Source organism: Eschrichtius robustus, chromosome X (assembly GCF_028021215.1).
Source record: "Eschrichtius robustus isolate mEscRob2 chromosome X, mEscRob2.pri, whole genome shotgun sequence".
Lineage (NCBI taxonomy): Eukaryota > Metazoa > Chordata > Mammalia > Artiodactyla > Eschrichtiidae > Eschrichtius > Eschrichtius robustus.
The window spans coordinates 121,545,015-121,572,685 of record NC_090845.1 but is presented as its reverse complement, the minus strand read 5'-3'; the positions used below and the strand labels follow the sequence as shown (position 1 = coordinate 121,572,685).

General features: G+C 39.9%; 1 protein-coding gene across 1 annotated transcript; it reads left to right on the top strand.

The window, feature by feature from the left end:
* Positions 1-21,484: 21,484 nt before the first annotated feature.
* Positions 21,485-23,690, top strand: LOC137756641 (heat shock cognate 71 kDa protein-like). The gene is given in 2 exon segments (XM_068533052.1): positions 21,485-22,928; positions 22,930-23,690. Coding segments are annotated over 2 exon segments (1,941 nt in total). The 5' UTR covers positions 21,485-21,527; the 3' UTR covers positions 23,470-23,690.
* The last annotated feature ends 3,981 nt before the right edge of the window (positions 23,691-27,671 follow it).

Below are 27,671 nucleotides of genomic sequence, written 5' to 3'. Positions count from 1 at the left end.
ATGCTAGAATTAGAACCTGGGTCTTCTGGCACTGGAAGCTTCACACTTTACTGCCACCAAATCCTGCCTCTATACTTAACTATTACGGCAAATTTAAAGAAGATAAAATATAATGAAGAAAACAACAATAAGAATAAAAATTATGCATAATACCTTAACCTAGAGATACCTATTATATCTGGTACATTTTCTCCAAGTCTTTACCCTGGATGGATAGATAGATAAAATATTTTAATGAACAGGCTGTATTCATGGTTTTGTACTCTGCTTTTAACATTTAACCTCTATTGTGAGCATATTTTCAAGTCGCTAAATTTTGTTGAAAGCATTTTCATGGTTACTTACCACACAACTCTACCATAATCCATTTAACCCACCTTTGATTACTGGACATATTTCTGTTTTCAGTTTTTGCTATTACAAAACCAATTATACATAGTTCTACCATGAATCAATTTGACTATATTTTGACCGATTATTTTCTTGTTATAAATTCCTAGTAGAATGACTGTTTTAAATCTATGCACGTGTTTAAGGTCCTTGACACACACTGTCAAGTATAACGGATTATTGATAGTATCTCTATCACTCAGCCATAATTGACTTTAATATACTTCATAATTGATTCTAACCATTTCGAGAGGCATCTTTTTTATATGGTCATTGAATACAAAATAGATTTAGATAATTTCTAAGTGCCAGGTCTTCTTCCTTATCTAAGGATCTGTGTTAGATCTTATGAAATCTATGAAATAGGTACTATCTTTCATGGATAAGGACATTAAGACTCACAAATTTGAAATAATTTATTTAAAGTCACAAATTTAGCAAGTGGCAGAACTGAGATTCAAACCTACTTAGTCTGTCTCCAGAGAAATCTCAGAGAGGTTAAGTGCCTTGTTTAAAGTCTCTCAGAGTATCACTTCACACTGGTCAGAATGGCCATCATCAAAAAGTCTACAATTAATAAATGCTAGAGAGGGTGTGGAGAAAAGGGAACCCTCCTATACTGTTGGTGGGAATGTAAATTGGTGCAGCACTATGGAGAACAGTATGGAGGTTCCTTAAAAAACTAAAAACAGAGCTACCATATGATCCAGTAATCCCACCCCTCGGCATATATCCTGTGAAAACTAATTTGAAAAGATACATGCACCCCAATGTTCATAGCAGTGCTATTTGCATTAGCCAAGACATGGACGCAACTTAAATGTCCATCAACAGATGAATGAATAAAGATGTGAAATATATATATATATATATATACACACACACACACACACACACAAAATGGAATACTACACAGCCATAAAAAAGAATAAAATAATGCCATTTGCAGCAACATGGATGCAACTAGAGATTATCATACTAAATGAAGTAAGTCAGGCAGAGAAAGACAAATATCATATGATATTGCTTATATGTAGAATCTAAAAAAATAATACACTGTACAACTGAAACTAATACAACATTTTAAATCAACTATACTCCAATAAAAATTAAAAAAAAGATAATGCAAATCAACTTATTTACAAAACAGAAGCAGACTCACAGACGTAGAAAAGGAACTTATGGTTTATCAAAGGGGAAAGAGGAGGGGGAGGGAGAAATTAGGAGTATGGGATTAACAGATACACATCACTATAAATAAAATAGATAAACAACAAGGATTTACTATATAGCACAGGGAACTATATTCTTCTATATTCTTGTAATAACCTATAATGGAGAAGAATCTGAAGATGTACACCTGAAACTAATACAATATTGTAAATCAACTATAGTAAAATTTTTTAGAAAGGGAAAAAACTTAGAAAAATAATAAAGTCCTGGGAAAAAAAGTCTCCCAGAGACTAAGCAGTTGAACTGGAGCCCACATCCAGGCCTCAGTGTTCAGCGATCTTTCCTCTACACCAAAGCTCCACTGTAGCCATTTGGGTGCCATTGGCAATGTCAACCCTCATTTGAAATGTGCAACACTGTTAAGAGTCTCTCAAGCACAGACCAAGTTTGCTCACAAACACATAGTGACAAATCATTGGGTTTTTTCCCCCTGACATCGGTGTGTGCCCCTTGCGTGCGTTTGCACCTGTGAGGACCTGACAGTTCCCATAGGCGCCATTTTACCGAGTCGGTAGAGGAACTGAGAGATAAAATAATGTAGTCAAGGTCACATGGCTGGTAATGTAAGTAGAAATCATAATACCCATCTCCTAGAATTGTTCAGAGTGTTATATGCATGTTGGAAAGTGCCTGTCCCAAGGTAAGCATTCAATAGATAATAGTACATATTAATAATGCTGTGGATAATTGTCCTTAGTATGATAATACCTTAGTAGGATAGGGTAACGAGTTCTTCTGCTTTGTTAATCCTTGTGTCCTCAACTAAGGACCACTGTGGTCATTCATTGTCTTACTGGACCAAACACTACCTGCGAGATCTGCAAATATTGCTTCCACTTTGTATGAAGAATGCCTCCTTGAGAAGTTGCTGATTAGCTAGAAGAAGCTGGCTAACCCCGAGACCCTCAGATTGGTACCGAAGCTACAGAGGCTTCTAAGCAGAGGCATTATTTTCAATGTGTCAACCTCTCACATATCTTTGATAAGCAGGGACACTTCTACTTTTACCCACTATACTTGGATACAAGTCTGCTTCAACATGATAGGAAGCAACATGGTACCCTCTGCTTGCTATTTTAAGTATTAAATAGCAAAATCCTGTGGCAGTCTAGGAAACTTACCTCTGCCGAATGTGCTGAAACAGTAGAATGGAATTAAATGGGACCTTGTACCTAGTATATTTCACCACCAGCATGTTTTCTTCATCCTTGCCTGGCTGTATGAATGGGAAATTTGATGAAGAGACACTCTAGTAACAGAACTATAATTTTCGGAGGAGAAACTGCGCCCCTGTTTTGAAGGAAAAGGTCATTTTGGCTGGGAGAAATTACTAGTTTCCTGGTGTGGTATTCCCTTTACCACTGAAATACATGGTGTGGCGATTCCAGCTGGATTTTTCCTATGAACAGTGAATGTGAAGAGTGAGACTCTCTAGTCCTCTGTTACCAAAGCCATATATTCTAGCAAGGCTAGACCCAGACACAGCTCTCTGTTGGAGTTCTGACTATAATTGTACCGGGGAACACATCACTATCGTGTACATTAGTCTTCTAGCCGGGAAATGGGAAAACAAAGCAAGCCATATCCCTCCAAGAGACCTAGTGAAGAAAGTAGGTTTGTGTCATTAGCCCCAGACCACTGAGTGCAGTGTATTGCCATGCCAGGGCCAGCCATCACCATGAGGGCGGGCAGAGTATGGCAGATACGATAAACCTATTCCTGCTACCAAAATAAAATATAAAATAGAATAATTAATGAAAGATTTGATTTTTGCTGAGCATCAATTATGTGAAAGAATCAAGCACCTCAGGTGTGCTGGAATATTCTAGTGGATGCGTTACTAATAGTATCGCCAAAGCTGAAAACAATCATGTGGGCTAGGTACTATTATTATCATACCCATTTTTTTTAACATCTTTATTGGAGTATAATTGCTTAACAATGGTGTGTTAGTTTCTGCTTTATAACAAAGTGAATCAGCTATACATATACATATATCCCCATATCTCCTCTGTCTTGTGTCTCCCTCCCACCCTCCCTATCCCACCCCTTTAGGGGGTCGCAAAGCATCGAGCTGATCTCCCTGTGCTATGCGGCTGCTTCCCAGTAGCTATCTATTTTACATTTGGTAGTATATATAAGTCCATGCCACTCTCTCACTTCGTCCCAGCTTACCCTTCCCCCTGCCCGTGTCCTCAAGTCCATTCTCTACGTCTGCATCTTTATTCCTCTCCTGCCCCTAGGTTCTTCAGAACCTTTTTTTTTTTTTTTTTTTTTAGATTCCATATATATGTGTTAGCATACTGTATTTGCTTTTCTCTTTCTGACTTACTTCACTCTGTATGACAGACTCTAGGTCCATCCACCTCACTACAAATAACTCAATTTTGTTTCTTTTAATGGCCGAGTAATATTCCATTGCATATATGTGCCATATCTTCTTTATCCATTCCTCTGTTGATGGACACTTAGGTTGCTTCCATGTCCTGGCTATTGTAAATAGAGCTGCAATGAACATTGTGGTACATGACTCTTTGAATTACGGTTTTCTCAGGGTATATGCCCAGTAGTGGGATTGCTGGGTCATATGGCAGTTCTATTTTTAGTATTTTAAGGAAACTCCATACTGTTCTCCATAGTGGCTGTATCAATTTACATTCCCACCAACAGTGCAAGAGTGTTCCCTTTTCTCCACACCCTCTCCAGCATTTATTGTTTGTAGATTTTTTGATGTTGGCCATTCTGACCAGTGTGAGGTGATACCTCATTGTAGTTTTGATTTGCATTTCTCTAATGATTAGTGATGTTGAGCATACTTTCATATGTTTGTTGGCAGTGTGAATATCTTCTTTGGAGAAATGTCTATTTAGGTCTTCTGCCCATTCTCGGATTGGGTTGTTTGTTTTTTTGATATTGAGCTGCATGAGCTGCTTGTAAATTCTGGAGATTAATCCTTTGTCCGTTGCTTCATTTGCAAATATTTTCTCCCATTTTGAGGGTTGTCTTTTCGTCTTGTGTATGGTTTCCTTTGCTGTGCAAAAGCTTTTAAGTTTCGTTAGGTCCCATTTGTTTATTTCTGTTTATATTTTGATTTCTCTAGGAGGTGGGTCAAAAAGGATCTTGCTGTGATTTATGTCATAGAGTGTTCTGCCTATGTTTTCCTCTAAGAGTTTGATAGTGTCTGGCCTTACATTTAGGTCTTTAATCCATTTTGAGTTAATTTTTGTGTATGGTGTTAGGGAGTGTTCTAATTTCATTCTTTTACATGTAGCTGTCCAGTTTTCCCAGCACCGCTTATTGAAGAGGCTGTCTTTTCTCCACTGTATATTCTTGCCTCCTTTATCAAAGATAAGGTGACCATACGTGCGTGGGTTTATCTCTGGGCTTTCTATCCTGTTCCGTTGATCTACATTTCTGGTTTTGTGCCAGTACCATACTGTCTTGATTACTGTAGCTTTGCAGTATAGGCTGAAGTCTGGGAGCCTGATTCATCCAGCTCTGTTTTTCTTTCTCCAGATTGCTTTGGCTATTCGGGCTCTTTTGTGTTTCCATACAAATTGTGAAATTTTTTGTTTTAGTTCTGTGAAAAATGCCATTGGTAGTTTGATAGGGATTGCACTGAATCTGTAGATTGCTTTGGGTAGTAGAGTCATTTTCACAATGTTGATTCTTCCAATCCAAGAACATGGTATATCTCTCCATCTGTTTGTATCATCTTTAATTTCTTTCATCAGTGTCTTATAGTTTTTTGCATAGAGGTCTTTTGTCTCCTTACGTAGGTTTATTCCTAGGTATTTTATTCTTTTTGTTGCAGTGGTAAATGGGACTGTTTCCTTAAATTCTGTTTCAGATTTTTCATCATTAGTGTATAGGAATGCAAGAGACTTCTCTGTATTAATTTTGTATCCTGCTACTTTACCAAATTCATTGATTAGCTCTAGTAGTTTTCTGGTAGCATCTTTAGGATTCTCTATGTATAGTATCATGTCATCTGCAAACAGTGACAGCTTTACTTCTTCTTTTCCGGTTTGGGTTCCTTTTATTTCTCTCTCTTCTCTAATTGCTGTGGCTAAAACTTCCAAAACTATGTTGAATAATAGTGGTGAGAGTAGACAACCTTGTCTTGTTCCTGTTCTTAGTGGAAATGGTTTCAGTTTTTCACCATTGAGGACAGGGTTGGCTGTGGGTTTGTCATATATGGCCTTTATTATGTTGAGGTAAGTTCCCTCTATGCCTACTTTCTGGCGGGTTTTTATCATAAATCGGTGTTGAATTTTGTCAAAAGCTTTTTCTGCATCTATTGAGATGATCATACGGTTTTAATCCTTCAGTTTGTTAGTATGGTTTATCACATTGAGTGATTTGCATATATTGAAGAGTCCTTGCATTCCTGAGATAAACCCCACTTGATCATGGTGTATGATCCTTTTAATGTGCTGTTGGCTTCTGTTTGCTAGTATTTTGTTGAGGATTTTTGCATCTGTGTTCATCAGTGATATTGACCTGTAGTTTTCTTTCTTTGTGACATCTTTGGTTTTGGTATCAGGGTGATGGTGGCCTCGTAGAATGAGTTTGGGAGCGTTTCTCCCTCTGCTATATTTTGGAAGAGTTTGAGAAGGATAGGTGTTAGCTCTTCTCTAAACATTTGGTAGAATTTGCCTGTGAACCCATCTGGTCCTGGGCTTTTGTTTGTTGGGAGATTTTTTTTTTTTAATTTAAAAAAATTGTAATTTTATATAATGGAGTATAGTTGATTAACAATGTCGTGTTAGTTTCAGGTGCACAGTAAAGTGATTCAGTTATACATATACATGTATCTATTCTTTTTCAAATTCTTTTCCCATTTAGGTTATTACAGAGTACTGAGCAGAGTTCCCTGTGCTATACAAGAAATGCACAACCTTCCGAGACTGAACCAGGAAGAAATAGAAAATATGAACAGACCAATCACAAGCACTGAAATTGAAACAGTGATTAAAAATCTTCCAAGAAACAAAAGCCAAGGACCAGATGGCTTCACAGGCGAACTCTATCAAACCTTTAGAGAAGAGCTAACACTTATCCTTCTCAAACTCTTCCAAACTATAGCAGAGGGAGGAACACTCCCAAACTCATTCTACGAGGCCCCCATCACCCTGATACCCAAACCAGACAAAGATGTCACAAAGTAAGAAAACTACAGGCCAATATCACTGATGAACATAGATGTAAAAATCCTCAACAAAATACTAGCAAACAGAAGCCAACAGCACATTAAAAGGATCATACACCATGATCAAATGGGGTTTATCCCAGAAATGCAAGGATTCTTCAATATATGCAAGTCAATCAGTGTGATACACCATATTAACAAGTTGAAGGAGAAAAACCATATGATCATCTCAATAGATGCAGAGAAAGCTTTCGACAGAATTCAACACCAATTTATGATAAAAACCCGCCAGAAAGTAGGCATAGAGGGAACTTACCTCAACATAATAAAGGCCATTTATGACAAACCCACAGCCTACATCATCCTCAGCGGTGAAAAACTGAAACCATTTCCACTAAGATCAGGAACAAGACAAGGTTGTCCACTCTCACCGCTATTATTCAGCATAGCTTTAGGAGTTTTAGCTACAGCAATCAGAGAAGAAAAAGAAATAAAAGGAATCCAAATCGGAAAAGAAGAAGTAAAGCTGTCACTGTTTGCAGATGACGTGATACTATACATAGAGAATCCTAAAGATGCTACCAGAAAACTACTAGAGCTAATCAATGAATTTGGTAAAGTAGCAGGATACAAAATTAATGCCCAGAAATCTCTTGCATTCCTGTACGCTAATGATGAAAAAATCTGAAAGTGTTGGAAGATTTTTAATCACAGTCTCAATTTCAGGGTTTGTGATTGGTCTTTTTATATTTTAGATTTCTTCCTGGTTCAGTCTTGGAAGGTTGTGCTTTTCTAAGAATTTGTCCATTTCTTCCAGGTTGTCCAATTTATTGGCATAGAGTTGCCTGTAGTAATCTCTCATGATCCTTTGTATTTCTGCAGTGTCAGTGGTTACTTCTCCTTTTTCATTTCTAATTCTGTTGATTTGAGTCTTCTCCCTTTTTTTTCTTGATGAGTCTGGCTAATGGTTTATCAATTTTGTTTATCTTCTCAAAGAACCAGCTTTTAGTTGTACTGATCTTTGCTACCGTTTCCTTCCTTTCTTTTTCATTTGTTTCTGATCTGATCTTTATGATTTCTTTCCTTCTGCTAACTTTAGCATTTTTTAATTTTTCTTTCTCTAATTGCTTTAGGTGTAAGGTTAGGTTGTTTATTTGAAATGTTTCTTGTTTCTTGAGGTAGGATTGTATTGCTATAAACTTCCCTTTTAGAACTGCTTTTGCTGCATCCCATAGGTTTTGGGTCGTCGTGTTTTCATTGTCATTTGTTTCTAGGTATTTTTTGATTTTCTCTTTGATTTCTTCAGTGATCTCTTGGTTATTTAGTAGTGTATTGTTTAACCTCCATGTGTTTGTATTTTTTTACAGATTTTTTTTTCCTGTAATTGATATCTAGTCTCATAGTGTTGTGGTCAGAAACGATACTTGATACGATTTATACCAAGGCTTGATTTGTGACCCAAGATATGATCTATCCTGGAGAATGTTCCATGAGCACTTGAGGAGAAAGTGTATTCTCTTGTTTTTGGATGGAATGACCTATAAATACCAATTAAGTCCATCTTGTTTAATGTATCTTTTAAAGCTTGTGTTTCCTTATTTATTTTCATTTTGGATGATCTGTCCATTGGTGAAACTGGGGTGTTAAAGTCCCCTACTATGATTGTGTTGCTGTCGATTTCCCCTTTTATGGCTGTTAACATTTGCCTTATATATCTAGGTGCTCCTATGTTGGGTGCATAAATATTTACAACAGTTATACCTTCTTCTTGGATTGATCCCTTGATCATTATGTAGTGTCCTTCTTTGTCTCTTGTAATAGCCTTTATTTTAAAGTCTATTTTTCTGATATGAGAATTGCTACTCCAGCTTTCTTTTGATTTCCATTTGCATGGAGTATCTTTTTCTATCCCCTCACTTTCAGTCTGTATGTGTCCCTAGGTCTGAAGTGGGTCTCTTATAGACAGCCTATATATGGGTCTTGTTTTTGTATCCATTCAGCTAGTCTATGTCTTTTGGTTGGAGCATTTAGTCCATTTACATTTAAGGTAGTTATCAGTGTGTGTGTTCCTATTACCATTTTCTTAATTGTTTTGGGTTTGTTATGGTAGGTCTTTTCCTTCTTTTGTGTTTCCTGCCTAGAGAAGTTCCTTTAGCATTTGTTGTAGAGCTGGTTTGGTGGTGCTGAATTCTCTTAGCTTTTGCTTGTCTGTGAAGGTTTTAATTTCTCCATCACATCTGAATGAGATCCTTGCTGGGTAGAGTAATCTTGGTTTTAGGTTTTTCCCCTTCATCACTTTAAATATGTCCTGCCACTCCCTTCTGGCTTGCAGACTTTCTGCTGAAAGATCAGCTGTTAACCTTAGGGGATTCCCTTGTATGTTATTTGTTGTTTTTCCCTTGCTGCTTTTAATATTTTTTCTTTGTACTTAATTTTTGATAGTTTGATTAATATGTGTCTTGGTGTGTTTCTCCTTGGATTTATTCTGTATGGGACTCTCTGCACTTCCTGGACTTGATTGACTATTTCCTTTCCCATATTAGGGAAGTTTTCAACTATAATCTCTTCAAATATTTTCTCAGTCCCTTTCTTTTTCTCTTCTTCTTCTGGGACCCCTATAATTCGAATGTTGGTGCGTTTAATGTTGTCCCAGAGGTCTCTGAGACAGTCCTCTGTTCTTTTCATTCTCTTTTCTTTATTCTGCTCTGCAGTAGTTATTTCCACTATTTTGTCTTCCAGGTCACTTATCCGTTCTTCTGCCTCAGTTATTCTGCTATTGATTCCTTCTAGAGAATTTTAAATTTCATCTATTGTGTTGTTCATCATTGTTTGTTGGCTCTTTAGTTCTTCCAGGTCCTTGTTAAACGTTTCTTGTATTTCCTCCATTCTGTTTCCAAGATTTTGGATCATCTTTACTGTCATTACTCTGAATTCTTTTTCAGGTAGACTGCCTATTTCCTCTTCATTTGTGTGGTCTGGTGGGTTTTTACCTTGCTCCTTCATCTGCTCTGTGTTTCTCTGTCTTTTCATTTTGTTTAACTTACTGTGTTTGGGGTCTCCTTTTCGCAGGCTGAAGGTTCGTAGTTCCCATTGTTTTTGGTGCCTGCCCCCGGTGGCTAAGGTTGGTTCAGTGGGTTGTGTAGGCTTCCTGGTGGAGGGCACTGGTGCTCATGTTCTGGTGGATGAGGCTGGATCTTGTCTTTCTGGTGGGCAGGACCGCATCCGGTGGTGTGTTTTGGGGTGTCTGTGACCTTATTATGATTTTAGGCAGCTTCTCTGCAACGGGTGGGCTTGTGATCCTGTCTTGCTAGTTGTTTGGCGTAGGGTGTGCAGCATTGTAACTTGCTGGTTGTTCAGTGGAGCTGGATCTTAGCCTTGAGATGGAGATCTCCGGGAGAGCTTTTGCCTTTTGATATTTCGTGGAGCTAGGAGGTATCTGGTGGACCAATGTCCTGAACTCGGCTCTCCCACCTCAGAGGCACAGGCCTGACACCCGGCTGGAGCATGAAGACCCTGTCAGCCACACGGCTCAGAAGAAAAGGGAAAAAAAAAGAAAGAAAGAAAAAATGAAGTAAAATAAAGTTATTAAAATAAAAAAAATTATTAAAAATTAAAAAATTTTAAAAAGTAAAAAAAAAAAAAACTAAAGAAAGAAAGAAGAGAGCAACCAAACCAAAAAACAAATCCACCAATGATAACAAGTGCTAAAAACTATACAAAAACAAAACAAAACAAAACAAAAAAACGGACAGACAGAACTCTAGGGCAAACGGTAAAAACAAAGCTATACAGACAAAATCACACAAAGAAGCATACACATACACACTCGTAAAAAGAGAAAAAGGAAAAAAAATATATCTGTATATTAAAAAAAAAGGAAGAGAGCAACCAAATCAATAAACAAATCTACCAATGATAATAAACTCTAAATAGTAAACTAAGATAAACATAAAACCAGAAACAAAGTAGATGCAGAAAGCAAACCCCACGTCTACAGTTGCTCCCAAAGTCCACCGCTTCAATTTTGGGATGATTCGTTGTCTATTCAGGTATTCCGCAGATGCAGGGTACATCACGTTGATTGTGGAGATTTAATCCGCTGCTCCTGAGGCTGCTGGGAGAGATTTCCCTTTCTCTTCTTTGTTCGCACAGCTCCCGGGGTTCAGCTTTGGATTTGGACCCGCCTCTGCATGTAGGTCACCTGAGGGCGTCTGTTCCCCACACAGACAGGATGGGGTTAAAGGAGCCACTGATTCGGGGGCTCTGGCTCACTCAGGCCGGGGGGAGGGAGGGGTACGGATGCGGGGCGAGCCTGCGGCGGCAGAGGCCGGCATGACGTTGCACCAGCCTGAGGCGCGCCGTGTGTTCTCCCGGGGAAGTTGTCCCTGGATCGCGGGACCCTGGCAGTGGCGGGCTGCACAGGCTCCCGGGAGGGGTGGTGTGGAGAGTGACCTGTGCTCGCACACAGGCTTCTTGGTGGCTGCAGCTGCAGTCTTAGCATCTCATGCCCGTCTCTGGGGTCCGCGCTGATAGCCGCGGCTCACGCCCATCTCTGGAGCTTGTTTAGGCGGCGCTCTGAATCCCCTCTCCTCACGCACCCCGACACAATGGTGTGTTGCCTCTTAGGCAGGTCCCGACTTGTTCCCGGACTCCCTCCCGGCTAGCTGTGGCGCACTAGTCCCTTCAGGCTGTGTTCACGCCGCCAACCCCAGTCCTCTCCCTGGGATCCGACCTCCGAAGCCCGAGCCTCAGGTCCCAGCCCCCACCCGCCCCGGCGGGTGAGCAGACAAGCCTCTCGGGCTGGTGAGTGCTGGTCGGCACCGATCATCTGTGCGGGAATCTCTCTGCTTTGCCCTCCGCATCCCTGTTGCCACGCTCTCCTCCGTGGCTCCGAAGCTTCCCCTCCGCTACCCGCAGTCTCTGCCCGCGAAGGGGCTTCTAGTGTGTGGAAACCTTTCCTCCTCCACAGCTCCCTCCCAGAGAGGAGGTCCCATCCCTATTCTTTGTCTCTGTTTTTTCTTTTTTCTTCTGCCCTACCCAAGTACATGGGGAGTTTCTTGCCTTTTGGGAGGTCTGAGGTCTTCTGCCAGCATTCAGTAGGTGTTCTGTAGGAGTTGTTCCACATGTAGATGTATTTTTGATGTATTTATGGGGAGGAAGGTGATCTCCACCTGTTACTCCTCTGCCATCTTGAAGGTCTCCCCCATCGTACCCATTTTTAAGATAAGGAAACTGAAGCTCAAAGGAATAAGTTTCCAAGAACAGACAGTAAGAAACAAAGTGGAGAAGGAATGTAAGTAGTTTAATTCCAGAGCCTGTGTTCTTAACCACTAAGCCCAGTTACCAAAAAACAGGTACATTACTGTGAACGCCAGCTCAACACAGAGATTTTACAATGTAGTCATTATAATACCTGTGTCAAGTTCTGTATGGAACACTCCATTTAAAAAAACAAAACCCTCACAGCAATCTTAAAAGTTAAGTACTATTATCATCTCCACCATACAGAGAGGGAAACTGAGGCACACAATAACTTCCGCAAGGTCATCTACTTGTATGGTACAGAGCTGAAACTCAAACTCCAGTTTTCTGATTTTAAAACACCAGCCTACAAAGTGGCTATAAAGATGAATCAAACAAGGCTCTTCCTTATTATGAATGTGTGTTCTAGTAGGTGGGGAACGGACCCTGGACATGAATCACTGTAATTCGAAGTCCAATGTAATAAGTTCCATATGCGTAATGCAAAAGCAGAAGGAGAAAGAGGGGGAGGGGAGGAGGAGGAAAGAGGAAAGGAGAGAGGAAGGAGCAGGGGAAGGAGAAGTAATCCTGGGGAAGAGGGAGATACCGTTGCTGTTCATGAATGGCTCCATGGAAGAGGAGGCAGGAAATGCGTTTTTGAAGGAGGGATGAGACGTGAATGGACAGTGCCTCCTTTTCTTTAGAGCCTGCTATATGTATGCCGGGCCTTGCACTAGGGACTTTCATCCATTAAAACTTGGTCTTTGGGATTCCCTGGTGGCGCAGTGGTTGAGAATCCGCCTGCCAATGCAGGGGACATGGGTTTGAGCCCTGGTCCAGGAACATCCCACGTGCCGTGGAGCAACGAGGCCCGTGAGCCACAACTACTGAGCCTGTGCTCTAGAGCCCATGAGCCACAACTACTGAGCCCACGTGCCACAACTAGTGAAGCCTGCACGCCTAGAGCCTGTGCTCCACAACAAGAGAAGCCACCGCAACGAGAAGTCCGTGCACCGCAACGAAGAGTAGCCCCTGCTCGCCATGACTAGAGAAAGCCGGCGCGCAGCAACAAAGACCCAAGGCAGCCAAAAATAAATAAAATAAAATAAATTTATTAAAAAAACAAAAAACAAAAAACTCGGTCTCACAAGAACAATATCATGATCCCCAGTTTGTAGATGTAGAAACAAAGGCTAGCAAGAGATGATGTAGCCAGATGTGGGTGAATGGCATCAACAAACGCCTGGCCCACAGACCATAAAGAGAGACATTGTTTTTACAGAGAATGCACAGTAATATTGGAGGGGTCCACTGGGCCCAGATTACAGAAATTCTGGGACTCTGTTGAATTGACAATGGAGAGTTAGTCAAATTTCCTGAGAATGCAGAAAGGAGATAACAAGAGTTGTGTTTTAGGAAGATTCTCGGGCATTGGTCTGCAAGGATGAATTGAGTGGCAGGAGCTAGAGTGAGTAAAGACAACGATTTCTCTACTCCCAGCACAGGGCAATAGGCATGGGCCCCAGAGGCCTGAGTCTGAAGCTGAGCGCTGTCATTGATTGGCTGTGTGATCTTAGGCAAGGCATTCTCTCTCTCCTGACCCTCAACTGTCTCAGCTGTAGGTGAAGCTGATAATAGAATGTACGTGTCTCATAGGGATGCTGTAAGGAGTAAACAAGACAAAATATATGCAATGCTCTGCCCAGTGCCTGCCCCGTAGTAATCATGCCATAAATGGGAGCCCCTATTTTTTTCGTGAAAAAGAGTGAGACCATCTTGGAGGCTGTTGTAATCCATGCGCGAGGTGATAAGGAGCCAGCCTGAGATGCTGGCAAGAGAGATTGGGAAAGGGGGAAATAATGATGTTAAGCGTAAGACAGTGACTAAGTTGTTGAGGGAAAAACATCTTTCCTTAGCCAGAATATTCTGTTGTCAAATGCAAAACAGATTTGAAGATGAAAATTATCTATCATGTGCAGTGTAGTTTTTGTCAGGCTTTTATTAGACTGCAAGACATTGACTCCAATTTTGTAATGTCTATATCTATCATTCTTCAAGCATTCAGCATGTTGATTTCATATCTCCCAAAGCCTTTCCATTTTGTAACTATTGAAATGAAAGGTTTTGAGATAAAGCAAGGGATTTGAGTATATATGAAAATGAGTCCTAAAACGGAAGATTGAGTTTCATATTTACAACCTTTTGGTCTATGTTTCCAAAAGACTTGCAGTTTCATCATTTCCATTATGTTTTCTGAACTGGCATGAATGTTATAGATACTAAGTCTGATATTTAATTAAAAGGAGGTTGTCTGTTCATGTAGCTGCTGTCCAGGGTAATTAGTCATTTGTCTTAGGTAGCTAGAACTGAATGTTTCCACCACAAACCCATGTCAGTTATTTGATACATAAATCAGACCCTGGAGAGAATGAACTTAGGAATTCAAAACATGGAACCTGCCTTTGAGTTTAATATTCAGCCCACAGTAAAACATCCTAGAATGCCAGCCTCCAGCCCTTTCTTAAAATGAGTTTATTAGTTGATCATTAAACATATGGTATATGCCTCATAATTAATTTTAAAGTTGGTTAGAGCCTGAGTAAATGGACAATTACCCTCTCCTCTACGAGCAGATCCATTATCATAATTGCTAATGAAACAAAATTCACATGCATACGTAAGGCAAAAATAACCCCTCTCTCTCTTATGTATTTGACACAGAAGCAAAAAGCTTAATCTGTAATATCTAGTAGGACTAATTCCTTCATTTTATTCTTTTTCTTTATCTTACAGTGGTAATCAAATTTTCTTACGAAGCTGTCCTGTCTAGTTTGCATTTAATTCTCCAGCTTCCCTTATTTGAAATCTAAAGCTTGTGTTTAACACTGGAATATATTATTAGCTAGATTTCAAGTACCTAGATAAAATAAAGAGAGAGCATATAAATTTCATTAGGAAGTTTGAAAAACATAACTAATGTAATGGATCATTTATAATGTGTCTATACAGTCATAGGTTAAATATCTCTGAATGAAGAATAAGAGAGATGGCACATACTTTGGTAATTCCTCTGCTGTAGACAATAGTATTGATGGGTAATATACAGAAAAGATAAACAAAAAGACACAGCTGGTCTTGGATAGAAGACAAGTTATCTCCGTGGATCAGATACAGAAAAGCAAAGCACAAGTGTGAGCAGGGCTGAATGTTGCTGGGCTCCTGGTCTAGTAATAGGCAATGATGGCCAAGTGGTTAGGTCCTTGGTGAGGCAGCTAATGTGCTCCACATATAAAGGGGGATCAGGACCAACTCAGTGTTTAAAAGCAAGAACTGGGAGTGGGGGACGGAACACTTTACCTTGTCTCATGAAAGGAAGCTGCGAAATGTTACCTGAGACCGCATCCCTTGCAAGATATAGGCCTTAAGAAATAGGAGGAGACAGATACAGCCTCATGACCTAGGTATGAGCCAAGTGGCCTATTTGTTCAGCAAAAAGATCTGTCAAGTCCACAATATGACCACTGGGTGGAAACTCCAGACTGAGTCTGTACGACCTGGCTCTGGAATAGGGACCTGTAGGGCTGGGTGGAGATGACTGTAAAACTGCTAGATGGGAAGGGATGAGAACAGAAGCAGAGACAGGAAAAAAAGGCCCTAGACATGTTGCTTTTCAGAAGGCGCTTGCACAATGCTGAGAGTAAGTACCTCCTTAAATTTTGTGCCCCAGCTGCCTTACTCTCCCCCCAGGCCCTGCTATGAATCCACGAGTTCATACAAATATCAATATAAATAAATCAATGGAGAACTTGTGAAAGCTCTTCCTCACAGAAAATGTTAATAAATGTAGGCAGAATCATAGAAAATCACCATTCGGCAATAATCGTTAATAGATGCTAAAACTAGTGGGTTACATTTTGTTGAAAGATGGCATATTTACATATTTTCAGAGAATTTCCTTTATAGGACACTTAGTAATAACGAAGAAGAAAACAGTAATTTTACAGAGGAGAAACCTGGAGATACCACCGCAACCAGGTGATCAAAATTTATATCACCAGTAATGGGACATAGATATCATGTGTCTCCTGATAAGATGCACTGAGAAGGACACATCATTTGTATGACATCTCTGCCAAAGTTATAGAAATAACCTGAATTTAATCATGAGGAAAAATCAAACAAACCCAAATTGGTAGACATTCTCCAAAATACACGGCATGTACTATTCAAAATTGTCAAGATCATGAAAGACAAAGAAATGCAGAACTGTTCTAGATTAAAGGATACCAAAGAAACGTGACAACTAAATGCAATACATAATCCTAAATTGGATCCTTTTGCCATAAAGGACATTAGTGAGACAACGGGTGACATATAAATAAGATCTATAGATTATAATACTGTATTAATGTGAATTTCCTGATATCTGATTATTGTATCATAATTGTGTAAAAGAATGACCTTGTTTTTAGAAAATACACACTAAAATATGAGGGAAAAAGAGACTTTATGTCAGCAACTTTCTTTCAAACAAAGCAGTTTAGAAAAATATATAATATATACCATTAAGTGTGTGTATATATATGGTAACATTTGTGGAATTTGAGTTGTGGTACATAAGAATTCTTTTATTATTTTTGCAGCTTTTCTGTCAGGCTTAAATTATTTAAAAATAAAAGATCTAGTGTTATCTTGCTGAAGTAATAAAGGTAATTTTACAATCTTAACTACATTTAATTTAAAAACTAAGGCAAATTGAAAATAAATGGATTCAATGTTCAACTCAAGAAAACAGAAAAAAGAAAAAGTAAATTAGAAAGAAGGAAATTGTAAAGAGCAGAAATAAATTAATGAGTTTGGTAGAAAACAAATCAGAGAGAGGATCCACAAAATTTAAAAATTGGTTCTTTGGGGAAAAAAGGAATGAGTACAGTGAGAAAATAACAACAATGGTCAAGAAAAGACAAATAATTTTAGGAACAAAAAAGGGAATACGACAGTCCTGCTGGTAAATTAGAGATTTCAGTGATCATAAGAGAAAACTACAATCAACTTTATGCCCGTAAACTTGAAAGCTTAAAAGAAATGAATATTTTCCTAGAAAATCTATCAAAAGTGACGCAAGAAGAAAACAGATACCTCCATAAACCAATAAACATTAGTGGAAGTGAGTTAATATTCACAAATTTTCTACCTTAAAAAACACTAGGCTCAGGCAGTTTTACAGAAGAAATTTACCAAATCTTCCAGGATCAGATAGTCCCTCTTTTACAAACTGTTGCAGAGAATGGAAAAATAGGGGAGAAATATCTACGAGATTTTGGAAGAACTGAGCAGAGTATCTTGCTCTACCTGGTATCAAAACTTCCTATAAAGGTACATGGGAATTCCCTGGCAGTCTAGTGTTTAAGACTCGATGCTTTCATTGCTGAGGCCTGGGTTCAATCCCTGGTCAGGGAACTAAGATCCCACAAGCCGCTCAGTGCAGCCAAAACAAACAAACAAAACAAAACAAAACTTCCTAGGAAGCTACAGTAATTAAGACACTGTGCTTGGTGCAGGGAGGGGCAAAAACACTGGAACAGAATAGAGAGCCCAGAAATATACTCAGATGAGCATGGACCCTGCATGTATGTCAGGTGTGGGATATCAAATCAGCGGGGAGATGGAAGCATCATTCAGTATATGCTTCTGGTAGAATTGGGGATAATTTGAGGGAAAATAAAATTAAGCCTTTATTACATATAATGTAAAACCAAACCCAGGAGAAAATCTTCTTGATCACAGGACAGGAAAAGTTTTCTTAAACAAAACGAGACAAAACAAAACAGAAAAGCACAAATCATAAAGGGAACAACTGATAAACTTGATTCTGTAATTTAAAAAATCTGCACAGAGACACCATTTAGTATCTTGAAAACATAATGTTGAGTGAAAAAACCAAGTTGCCTCATGATACAGTATGACCTCATTTGTTAAATGTTGAAAAATACATACACTAATAGTATACATTGTCTATGGATGTATATGTATGGTGTAAAATTATTAAAAATATGCATGGGAACTTTAATACTGTATTCCTAACTAACAAGAAGAAGAGAAAAATGGGGAATGGATTGGGAAGAGTACAATGGGGTTCTCAACCCTATCTGAAATGGGTTTTTTTCTTAAAAATGAGTGAGGTCTGAAACAAAAATGGGCTAAAATTAAGATTTGATAACACGGAATGTGGGTAAATGGGTATTGGTTAATATCATGTATTCACCTCTATATGCTTAAAATACCAATACCCCATATCCAAGCAGGGTGCTATAGTAAAGAAGCATCAGCCTAGATCATGGTTGAAGTCCAGGACCTACTGCTTGTTAGCTGTGTGACCCCTGCCAGATTACTTAATTTCTTAGAACATCAGTTGCTTCATTTGTAAATTGGGGTTAGTTGTAGTACTTAAAGCATCGCTGTGAGAATTACATGAACCAATGCACATAAAGTGTTTTGCCCCATGCCTGATACATAATAAATACTCAACACTCTGGCCTTTGTGATCATTTTCAACAAATTTGCCAAATTTTTATTTTTGGTGGTTTTTTTTTTTTTTTTTTTTACTGAGGTGTAATTGACATATAACATTATATTAGTTATAGGTGTACAACATAATGATTTGATATGTGTATATATCAGAAGTGATCATCACATTCAGTCTAGTTAACATGTCACCATATATAGTTAAAAAAATTTCTTTTCTTGTGATGAGAAATTTTAAGATCTACTCTCGTAGCAGCTTTCAAATATGCAATACAGTATTATTAACGATAGTCACCATGCTGTACGTTACATCCCCATGACTTATTTTATAAATAGAAATTTGTATCTTTTGACCCCCCATTCAGCCATTTCACCCACGCCCCACCTCTGGCAACCACCATCCTGCTCCCTATATCTATGAGCTCTCTTTTTTTTTTTTTTAAGATTCCACATATAAGTGAGATCGTACGGTATTTGTCTTTCTCTGTCTGACTTATTTTACTTAGCAGAATACCCTCAAGGTCTATGTATGTTGTCACAAATGGCAAGGTTTCATTTTTTTTTTCTTATTTTTTTTGGCCGCACTGTGTGGCTTGTGGAATTTTCGTTCCCCGACCAGGGATTGAACCCGGGGCCCTCGGCAGTGAGAGCTCAGAGTCCTAATCACTGGACCACCAGGGAATTCCGAAGACTTCATTTCTTTAACAGCTGAATGATATTCCATTATATATTCCAATATTTTATACCTATATCAATACACACACACCATGTTTGTCTTTATCCATTCATCCATTGATGAACGTTTAGGTTGTTTCCATGTCTTGGCTATTGTAAACAATGCTGCAGTGAACATGGGGGTGCATATATCTTTTCAATTTAGTGTTTTTGGTTTTTTTTTTTTTTTTTTTTTTGGATGAATACCCAGGAGTAGAATTGCTGGGTCATATGGTAGTTCTATTTTTAGTTTTTTGGGGAACCTCCATTCTGTTTTCCATAGTGGCTGCACCAGTTTACATTCCCACCAACAGTGCACTGGGGTTCCCTTTTCTCCACATCCTCGTCAACGCTTGTTTATTTCTTGGTCTTTTGACAGTAGCCATTCTGACAGGTGTGAGGTGGTATCTCATTGTGGTTTTAATTTGCATTTCCCTGATAATTAGTGATGTTGAGCATCTTTGCATTTGTCTGTTGGCCATTTGTATGTATTTTTTGGAAAAATGTCTTTTAAGGTCCTCTGCCCATTTTTTAATTGGGTTGTTTGTTTTGATGTTGAGTTGTATGAGTTCTTTGTATATTTTGGATATTAACCCCTTATCAGCTTTATGATTTGCAAATATTTTCTTCCATTCAGTAGGTTGCCTTTTCATTTTGTTGATGGTTCCCTTTGCTGAGCAGAAGGTTTTAGTTTCATGTGGTCTCATGTATTTATTTTTACTTCGATTGCCTTGGCTTTTGGTGTCAAATAAAAAAAAAATCATTGCTACGACCTGTGTTAAGAAGCTTACTGCTTATGTTTTCTTCTAGGAGTTTTATGGTTTCAGGTCTCACATTCAAGTCTTTAATCTATTTTCAGTTAATTTTTGTGTATGGTGTAAGATAGTGGTCCAATTTCATTCTTTTGCATGTGTCTGTGCAGTTTTCCCAGCACCTTTTATTGAAGAGACTGTCCTTTCCCCATTGTATATTCTTGCCTCCTTTGTCACAGATTAATCGACCATATAAGCATGGGTTTGTTTTTAGGCTCTCTATTCTGTTCCATTGATCTTTGTGTCTGTTTTTATGCCAATACTATACTGTTTTGATTACTATAGCTTTGTAAGATAGTTTGAAATCAGGTAGCTTGATGCCTCCAGCTTTGTTCTTCTTTCTTAAGATTGCTTTGGCTATTCAGGGTCTTTTATGGTTCCATAGAAACTTTGGGATTGCTTATTCTATTTCTGTGAAAAATGCCATTGGAATTTTGACAAGGATTGCATTGCATCTGTAGTATGGGTTGTATGGACATTTTTTAAAATTAATTTTTATTGGAGTATAGTTGCTTTACAATGTTGTGTTAGTTTCTACTGTACAGCAAAGTGAATCAGGTGTATGTATACATATATCCCCTCTTTTTTGGATTTCCTTCCCATTTAGGTCACCACAGAGCATCGAGTAGAGCTCCCTGTGCTATATACAGTAGGTTTTTATTTGTTATCTACTTTATACATAGTATCAATAGTGTATATATGTCAATCCCAATCTCCCAATTCCTCCCACCGCCCCCCCTTTCCCCTTGATATCCATACATTTGTTCTCTACGTCTGTTGGGTTGTATGGACATTTTGACAGTACTAATTCTATCAACCCATGAGCATGGAATATCTTTACATTTATATGTGTCTTCTTCAATTTCTTTCATTACTGTCTTATAGTTTTCAGTGTGCAGGTCTTTCACCTCCTTGGTTAAATTTATTCCTAGGTATATTATTCTTTTTGATGCAATTATAAATGGGATTGTTTTCTTAATTTCTCTTTCTGCTAATTTGTTATCAGTGTATAGATACGCAACAGATTTTGTATATAGATTTTTGTATCCTGCAAGTTTACTAAATTTGTTTATTCTAGCAGTTTTTTTGTGTGGAGTCTTTAGGGTTTTCTGTATATAAAGTCATGTTATCTACAAATAGTGATAGTTTGGGGGAGTCTTTTTTTTGTTAATTTTTCATTTTGAAATAATTTCACACTTACAGAAATAGTTACAAAGACTCCCATTTACCCTTCACCTAGATTTTACCATAATCATTCTATTATCTGGATCAAAAAAACCTTCTTGATGAATGGGAACCCAAACCGTCTTATAGCCTCTGCTGTGGTAAAACTGGACTATTTGGAAGGCAGTAAATAACCGTGGTTAAGAATGTAGGCATTGGGTCTCATTGAATGTGGCGGCAGCTTTACAGATTGCTGTTTTCTCCTCCAGTGGACCTGGGCCTGCACTCCAGCAGCCATGTCTAAGGGACCTGCAGTTGGCATTGATCTTGGCACCACCTATTGTGTGGGTGTCTTCCAGTACAGAAAGGTGGAAATAATTGCCAATGATCAGGGGAACCAAACTACCCCAAGCTATGTCGCCTTTACTGATACCGAACAATTGATCGGTGATGCTGCAAAGAACCAAGTTGTAATGAATCCCACCAACACGGTTTTTGATGCCAAACACCTCATTGGATGAAGATTTGATGATGCTGTTGTCCAGTCTGATATGAAGCACTGGCCCTTCATGGTGGTGAATGATGCAGGCAGGCCTAAGGTTCAAGTAGAATACAAGGGAGAGACAAAAAGTTTCTATCCAGAGGAGGTGTCATCCATGGTTTTGACAAAGATGAAGGAAATAGCAGAAGCCTACCTTGGGAAGACTGTTACCAATGCTGCTGTCACAGTACCCGCTTACTTAAATGATTCTCAGCGTCAGGCTACCAAAGATGCTGGAACTATTGCTGGGCTCAGTGTACTTAGAATCATCAACGAGCCAACTGCTGCTGCTGTTGCCTATGGCTTAGACGAAAAGGTCGGAGCAGAAAGAAATGTGCTGATCTTTGATTTAGGTGGTGACACTTTTGATGTGGCAATTCTCACTATTGAGGATGGAATCTTTGAGGTCAAATCTACAGATACCCACTTAGGTGGAGAGGACTTTGACAACCGGATGGTCAACCATTTTATTGCAGAATTCAGGCGCAAGCACGAGAAGGACATCAGTGAGAACAAGAGGGCTGTCCGTCGCCTTCGTACTGCTTGTGAGCGTGCTAAGCGCACTCTCTCTTCCAGCACCCAGGCCAGTATTGAGATTGATTCCCTCTATGAAGGAATCGACTTCTATACCTCAATTACCCATGCCCGATTTGAAGAACTGAATGCTGACCTGTTCCGTGGCACGCTGGACCCTGTGGAGAAAGCCCTTCGGGATGCCAAGCTAGACAAGTCTCAGATCCATGATATTGTCCTGGTGGGTGGTTCAACCCGCATCCCCAAGATTCAGAAACTTCTACAGGACTCCTTCAACGGGAAAGAACTGAATAAGAGCATCAACCCTGGCGAGGCTATTGCTTATGGTGCAGCTGTCCAGGCAGCCATTCCATCTGGAGACAAATCGGAAAATGTTCAAGACTTGCTGCTGTTGGATGTCACTCCTCTTTCCCTTGGAAATGAAACTGCTGGTGGAGTCATGACTGTCCTCATCAAGTGCAGCACCACCATTCCCACCAAGCAGACGCAGACCTTCACAACCTACTCGGTCAACCAGCCCAGTGTGCTCATTCAGGTTTATGAAGGTGAGCGTGCCATGACCAAGGATAACAACCTGCTTGGCAAGTTTGGACTCACAGACATACCTCCTGCCCCCCCCCCCACCCCGTGGTGTTCCTCAGATTGAAGTCACTTTTGATATTGATGCCAATGTCATCCTCAATGTCTCTGCTGTGAATAAGAGCACAGGAAAAGAGAACAAGATTACCATCACTAATGATAAGGGCCGTTTGAGCAAGGAAGACATTTAACGCATGGTTCAGGAAGCAGAGAAGTACAAAGCTGAAGATGAGAAGCAGCGGCATAAGGTGTCTTCGAAGAATTCTCTTGAATCCTATGCTTTCAACATGAAAGCTACTGTTGAGGATGAGAAAGTTCAAGGCAAAATTAATGATGAGGACAAACAGAAGATTCTTGATAAGTGTAATGAAATAATCAACTGGCTTGATAAGAACCAGACTGCAGAGAAGGAAGAATTTGAACATCAGCAGAAGGAGCTGGAAAAAGTCTGCATCCCCATCATTGCCAAGCTGTACCAGAGCGCAGGAGGCATGCCAGGAGGAATGCCTGGGGGCTTCCCTGGTGGTGGAGCGCCTCCATCTGGTGGTGCCTCCTCTGAGCCCACCATTGAAGAGGTTGATTAAGCCAGCCTAGCATAGGTGTAGCATTGTTCCACACAACATTGAAGGACCCAAATCTGTAGCAAATTCCATGGCAGTTTTAAAGTTGAGCTGCTGTAGTAAACTGGGCATTCTTGATACTTGAACATGGAATGTGTGCACAGGGAAAGGAAATAACATTGCACTTTACAAGCACTGTACTGTAAGTGGAAAATGCAATGTCTGAAATAAAACTGTATTTAAAATCGGCAAAAAAAAAATGTAGGCATTATTTGTGACAATATGTATGGACCTTGAGGGTGTTATGCTAAGTAAAATAAGTCAGAGAAAGACAAATACCATATGATTTCATTCATATATGGAATATAAAAACCAACAAACAAAAATAAATCAACAAACCAAGCCAAACTAAACCAAACACATTAGCCTAGGTACCCAACTAACACAATCAGCTATATAGAACTGTACTGTAATAGGTTTACAATACTTTTCACATAAATAATACATAAAAAACAAACACAAAAAATAAACATTTTTAATCTTACAGTCCAGTACAACAGCTGGCATACAGGGGGTAGCATAGAGTGAACAGGCAAGAAATAAAGATACTGTACTACTGTACTCTATACAGTACTATACAGTAAAGTACACAAAAGCACAACCACTTGTAGAGGATGCACACACATGACAGTGTACGCCAGACACGTGAACCAACTTAAGTGATTGGACATGTGACCGCGCGTTCACATCTTTGAAAGTTCGCAACTTGAAGGTTCGTATGGAGGGGACTTACTGTAGTGGTAACCAGAGGGGAAAGGGTAGTGAGGAGTGGGCAAAATGAGTTAAAGGAATCAACTGTATGGTGACGGATGGAAACTAAATTTGTGGTGGTGAGCACACTGTAGTGTACACAGAAGTAGAAATACAATGTTGTACACATGAAACTTACATAATGTTATAAACCAATGTTATCTTAATTTTTAAAAAAAGAGAGTGCAGGCATTGTACTTCAGCAGTCCTTAATGGGATCTCAGCTTTCCCACTGACCAGCCTATGACTTTGGGTAAGTCGCCCAACTTCTCTGAGTCCGTGAGAGAAAAAGTCAGCACGAGGCTTCCCTGGTGGCGCAGTGGTTAAGAATCTGCCTGCCAATGCAGGGGACACGGGTTCGAGCCCTGGTCCGGGAAGATCCCACATGCCTTGGAGCAACTAAGCCTGTGCGCCACAACTACTGAGCCTGCGCTCTAGAGCCCGCGAGCCACAGCTACTGAAGCCCATGTGCCTAGAGCCCATGTTCCGCAACAAGAGACGCCTCCGCCATGAGAAGCCCGCGCACCGCAACGAAGAGTAGCCCCCACTCGCCGCAACTAGAGAAAGCCCATGTGCAGCAACGAAGACCCAGTGCAGCCAAAAATAAATAAATAAGTAAATAAGTAAATAAATAAATAAATTTATTTTTTTAAAAAGTCAGCATGGTGAGGCGACACTGGCCACTGATCCATCCTGAGAATCAGTAAGCAGCCCCAAGATTTCTGAGGTGGGATTATCTCTGTAGCAGTTGCTGAGATGCTTAGAGATGCCTACTCTCCCTAAGGGGCAGAGAGATCTGGAGTATGGCATTTTTCTGTGTTAACCAGAGTCACATGAATGATACCCAGCTTCAGATGCCTGAGGCCAAACTTCAAATTTCCTAGATTTCTTCTTTCAGAATGCATGCGCATGCATGCATGATGTGCCATGCATGTCCTTTTGATTTGTTTGTTTGATTTTTTCCGACTCATCAAACCCAGCTTCCTTTGCCACTTTATTCTCTGTCTTGTTCTCTGCTGAGGCTTTTAGACGTAGATGTCCTTTCCCTCCTGGGGAGGAAGAGGCCCAGTGGCATTCCCCTTGACAAGGTTCTGACTGGAGTAGCAGTAAGCAGGCCTGGCGGAAGAGATCACCCACCCAGGGTGACTTTAAGGGAGAAATAAGAAAGTTTGGTGCCATAGAACATTGAATCCCAAAAGTGGATCTGAGGAACTTTGCCAATCTTTGAAAATGTTTCTTTTTTTCCTTTCTTTCTTTTCTTTTTTTTTTTTTGGCCACGCAGCTTGTGGGATCCTAGTTCCCTGAACAGGGATCAAACCTGTGCCCCTGCAGTGGAAGCACGGAGTCCTAACCACTGGACCGCCAGGGAATTCCCGACAATGTTTCTTATATCTGTATCTAAATGAGAAAAAAATAGACAAGGGAGTGAGTTTTCCATAAAGCCAAAAAGATTCAACATAATGACCAGTTCTCTATTTTGAGATGATGCCCTTCCAACTTTTTTGGTGATAAAATGTCTTTTCCTTTTTTGAAATTATTGTGGTAGCTTTTTAAACTGCCTTCACTTGGCAGTCAAACTTTGTAAATCCTACGTATGTCTCCAAAATGTTCATGGGAAGTGTTATTGGTCCATGAAATTCAAAAATCTGGGAACCATTGATTTGGACTACCAAAGATGACAAGATTCTTTGATATTAAGCTCCCTATCCCAATTTTACAGATAAGCCAACTGAGGGACTTAAACTCATAGCAAGTTGGTAGCAAAGCCAGGATTAGAATCCCGTCACCTAATATCCAGCGTACGGACCCTTCCTCTCCCCTGCCCTGATGCTCCAAATGGGAAGAGGCGTTGAAGAAAACCTCTGCCGGCCTCACTATGTAACAAGTTTTTACCATGCACTGTTTATTTCCTGTTTCATTTTAAATTCAGGAACTGAAAGAACAGCCAAAATCCCAATGGGGAAACAATGACGGCTAAGTTCCCTGCCTCATAATCGTTAACCCTGTTGCAGTGGAGGCAGGCAATAAAGTGGTTACTTAAAGTTTTTGCTGACTTGTTCACTGTTGAGTCAGAAGAAGTGCCTACTCAGAGCATTAATTTCTAATTAGCTGTTAATCCAGCCAGGTTAGAAAATAAGATGGAGAACAATAAGCCTTCCCATATCCTTTTCAGATCGTTAACTAGCAATGGCTTGCAGAAGTGGGTCAGTGCTGTTACAGAGGGGGAAACTGGAGGTTTCTCCTCTCCCTAAAGCAAGAGACAATCAGCTTCTGGCCTGGGGAAGCTGGTGGGGGTGGAACTAGTTCAAAATTAGGGCACTTGGGTAGCTCATACCTAGAATTCTAACTGCAATGCCAGGAATAGAGGGACCCTAGAAAGAGTCACGGAGAGGCACTGCCCTGGGAAAATGTCTCTCTACGTCTAGGTTAAAGGAGACCTGGCTTTAACTAGAAAGGCCTCCAAACATCATGTTTTATCCCAGTGTATTCATTTCTTATAGTTGCTGTAACAAATCACCACAAACTTAGTGGTTTAAAACAACCCAAACTTACTATCTTACAATTCTGGATGTCGAAAGTAAAATGAGTCTCACTGGACTAAAATCCAGGCGTCAGCAGGGCTTCTGGAGGCTCTAGGGGAGAATCCATTCTTGCCTATTCCAGCTTCTAGAGGCTGCCCGCATTCCTTGTCCCATGGCGGCAACACTTAAACTTCTGCTTCCATTGTCACATTGCCTTCTCTCCTTCTCAGTCTGACCCTCCTGCTTCCTTCTTTTGAGGATCCTGTGATTACATTGGTCCTTTCAGGATAATCCAGGATTATTTGCTCATCTCAAGATACTTAATTTAAAACACATCTGCCAATCCCTTTGGCCATACGAGGTAACATTCACAGCTTCCAGGGATTGAGATGTGGACATCATGGGGGGAGCATGATTTAGCTTACCACAACTAATAAAATCATTTTTTCAAGTGAAATCGTGTGAGGAACCCCAGTACATAAATTACATCAAAGCAGAGCAGCTATAGTTAAAGTCTTACTCATTTAGCCTCTACTAGTTCCTAACCGTGATGGTCCCAGAAGCACCCAAGGGGAACCTTGCGGCTCTAGGACCAGTTCGAATACAACCGATTTATACCTGAAGGGGGGACACCATCTGGCAACACGTCAGCCACCACATTCTCGTTGTTCATTATATTCTTCAGTGAAACCAGATGCCTCTTAATGCTTGTCACTGAGCTCTGTGGGACAAGAGGCCTTGCTCGTTTAGCTCAGCATCACCAGGATCTGAGGTGCTCAGTGTTTGTTGAGTGAATGAGTGAATAATCAATTAATGGTGAATGAAAAATGCTTAGGCAGCATCCGTTTCCTGTTTCCCTGCTCACAGTTATTCATGAGTCAGACTTGTACATCA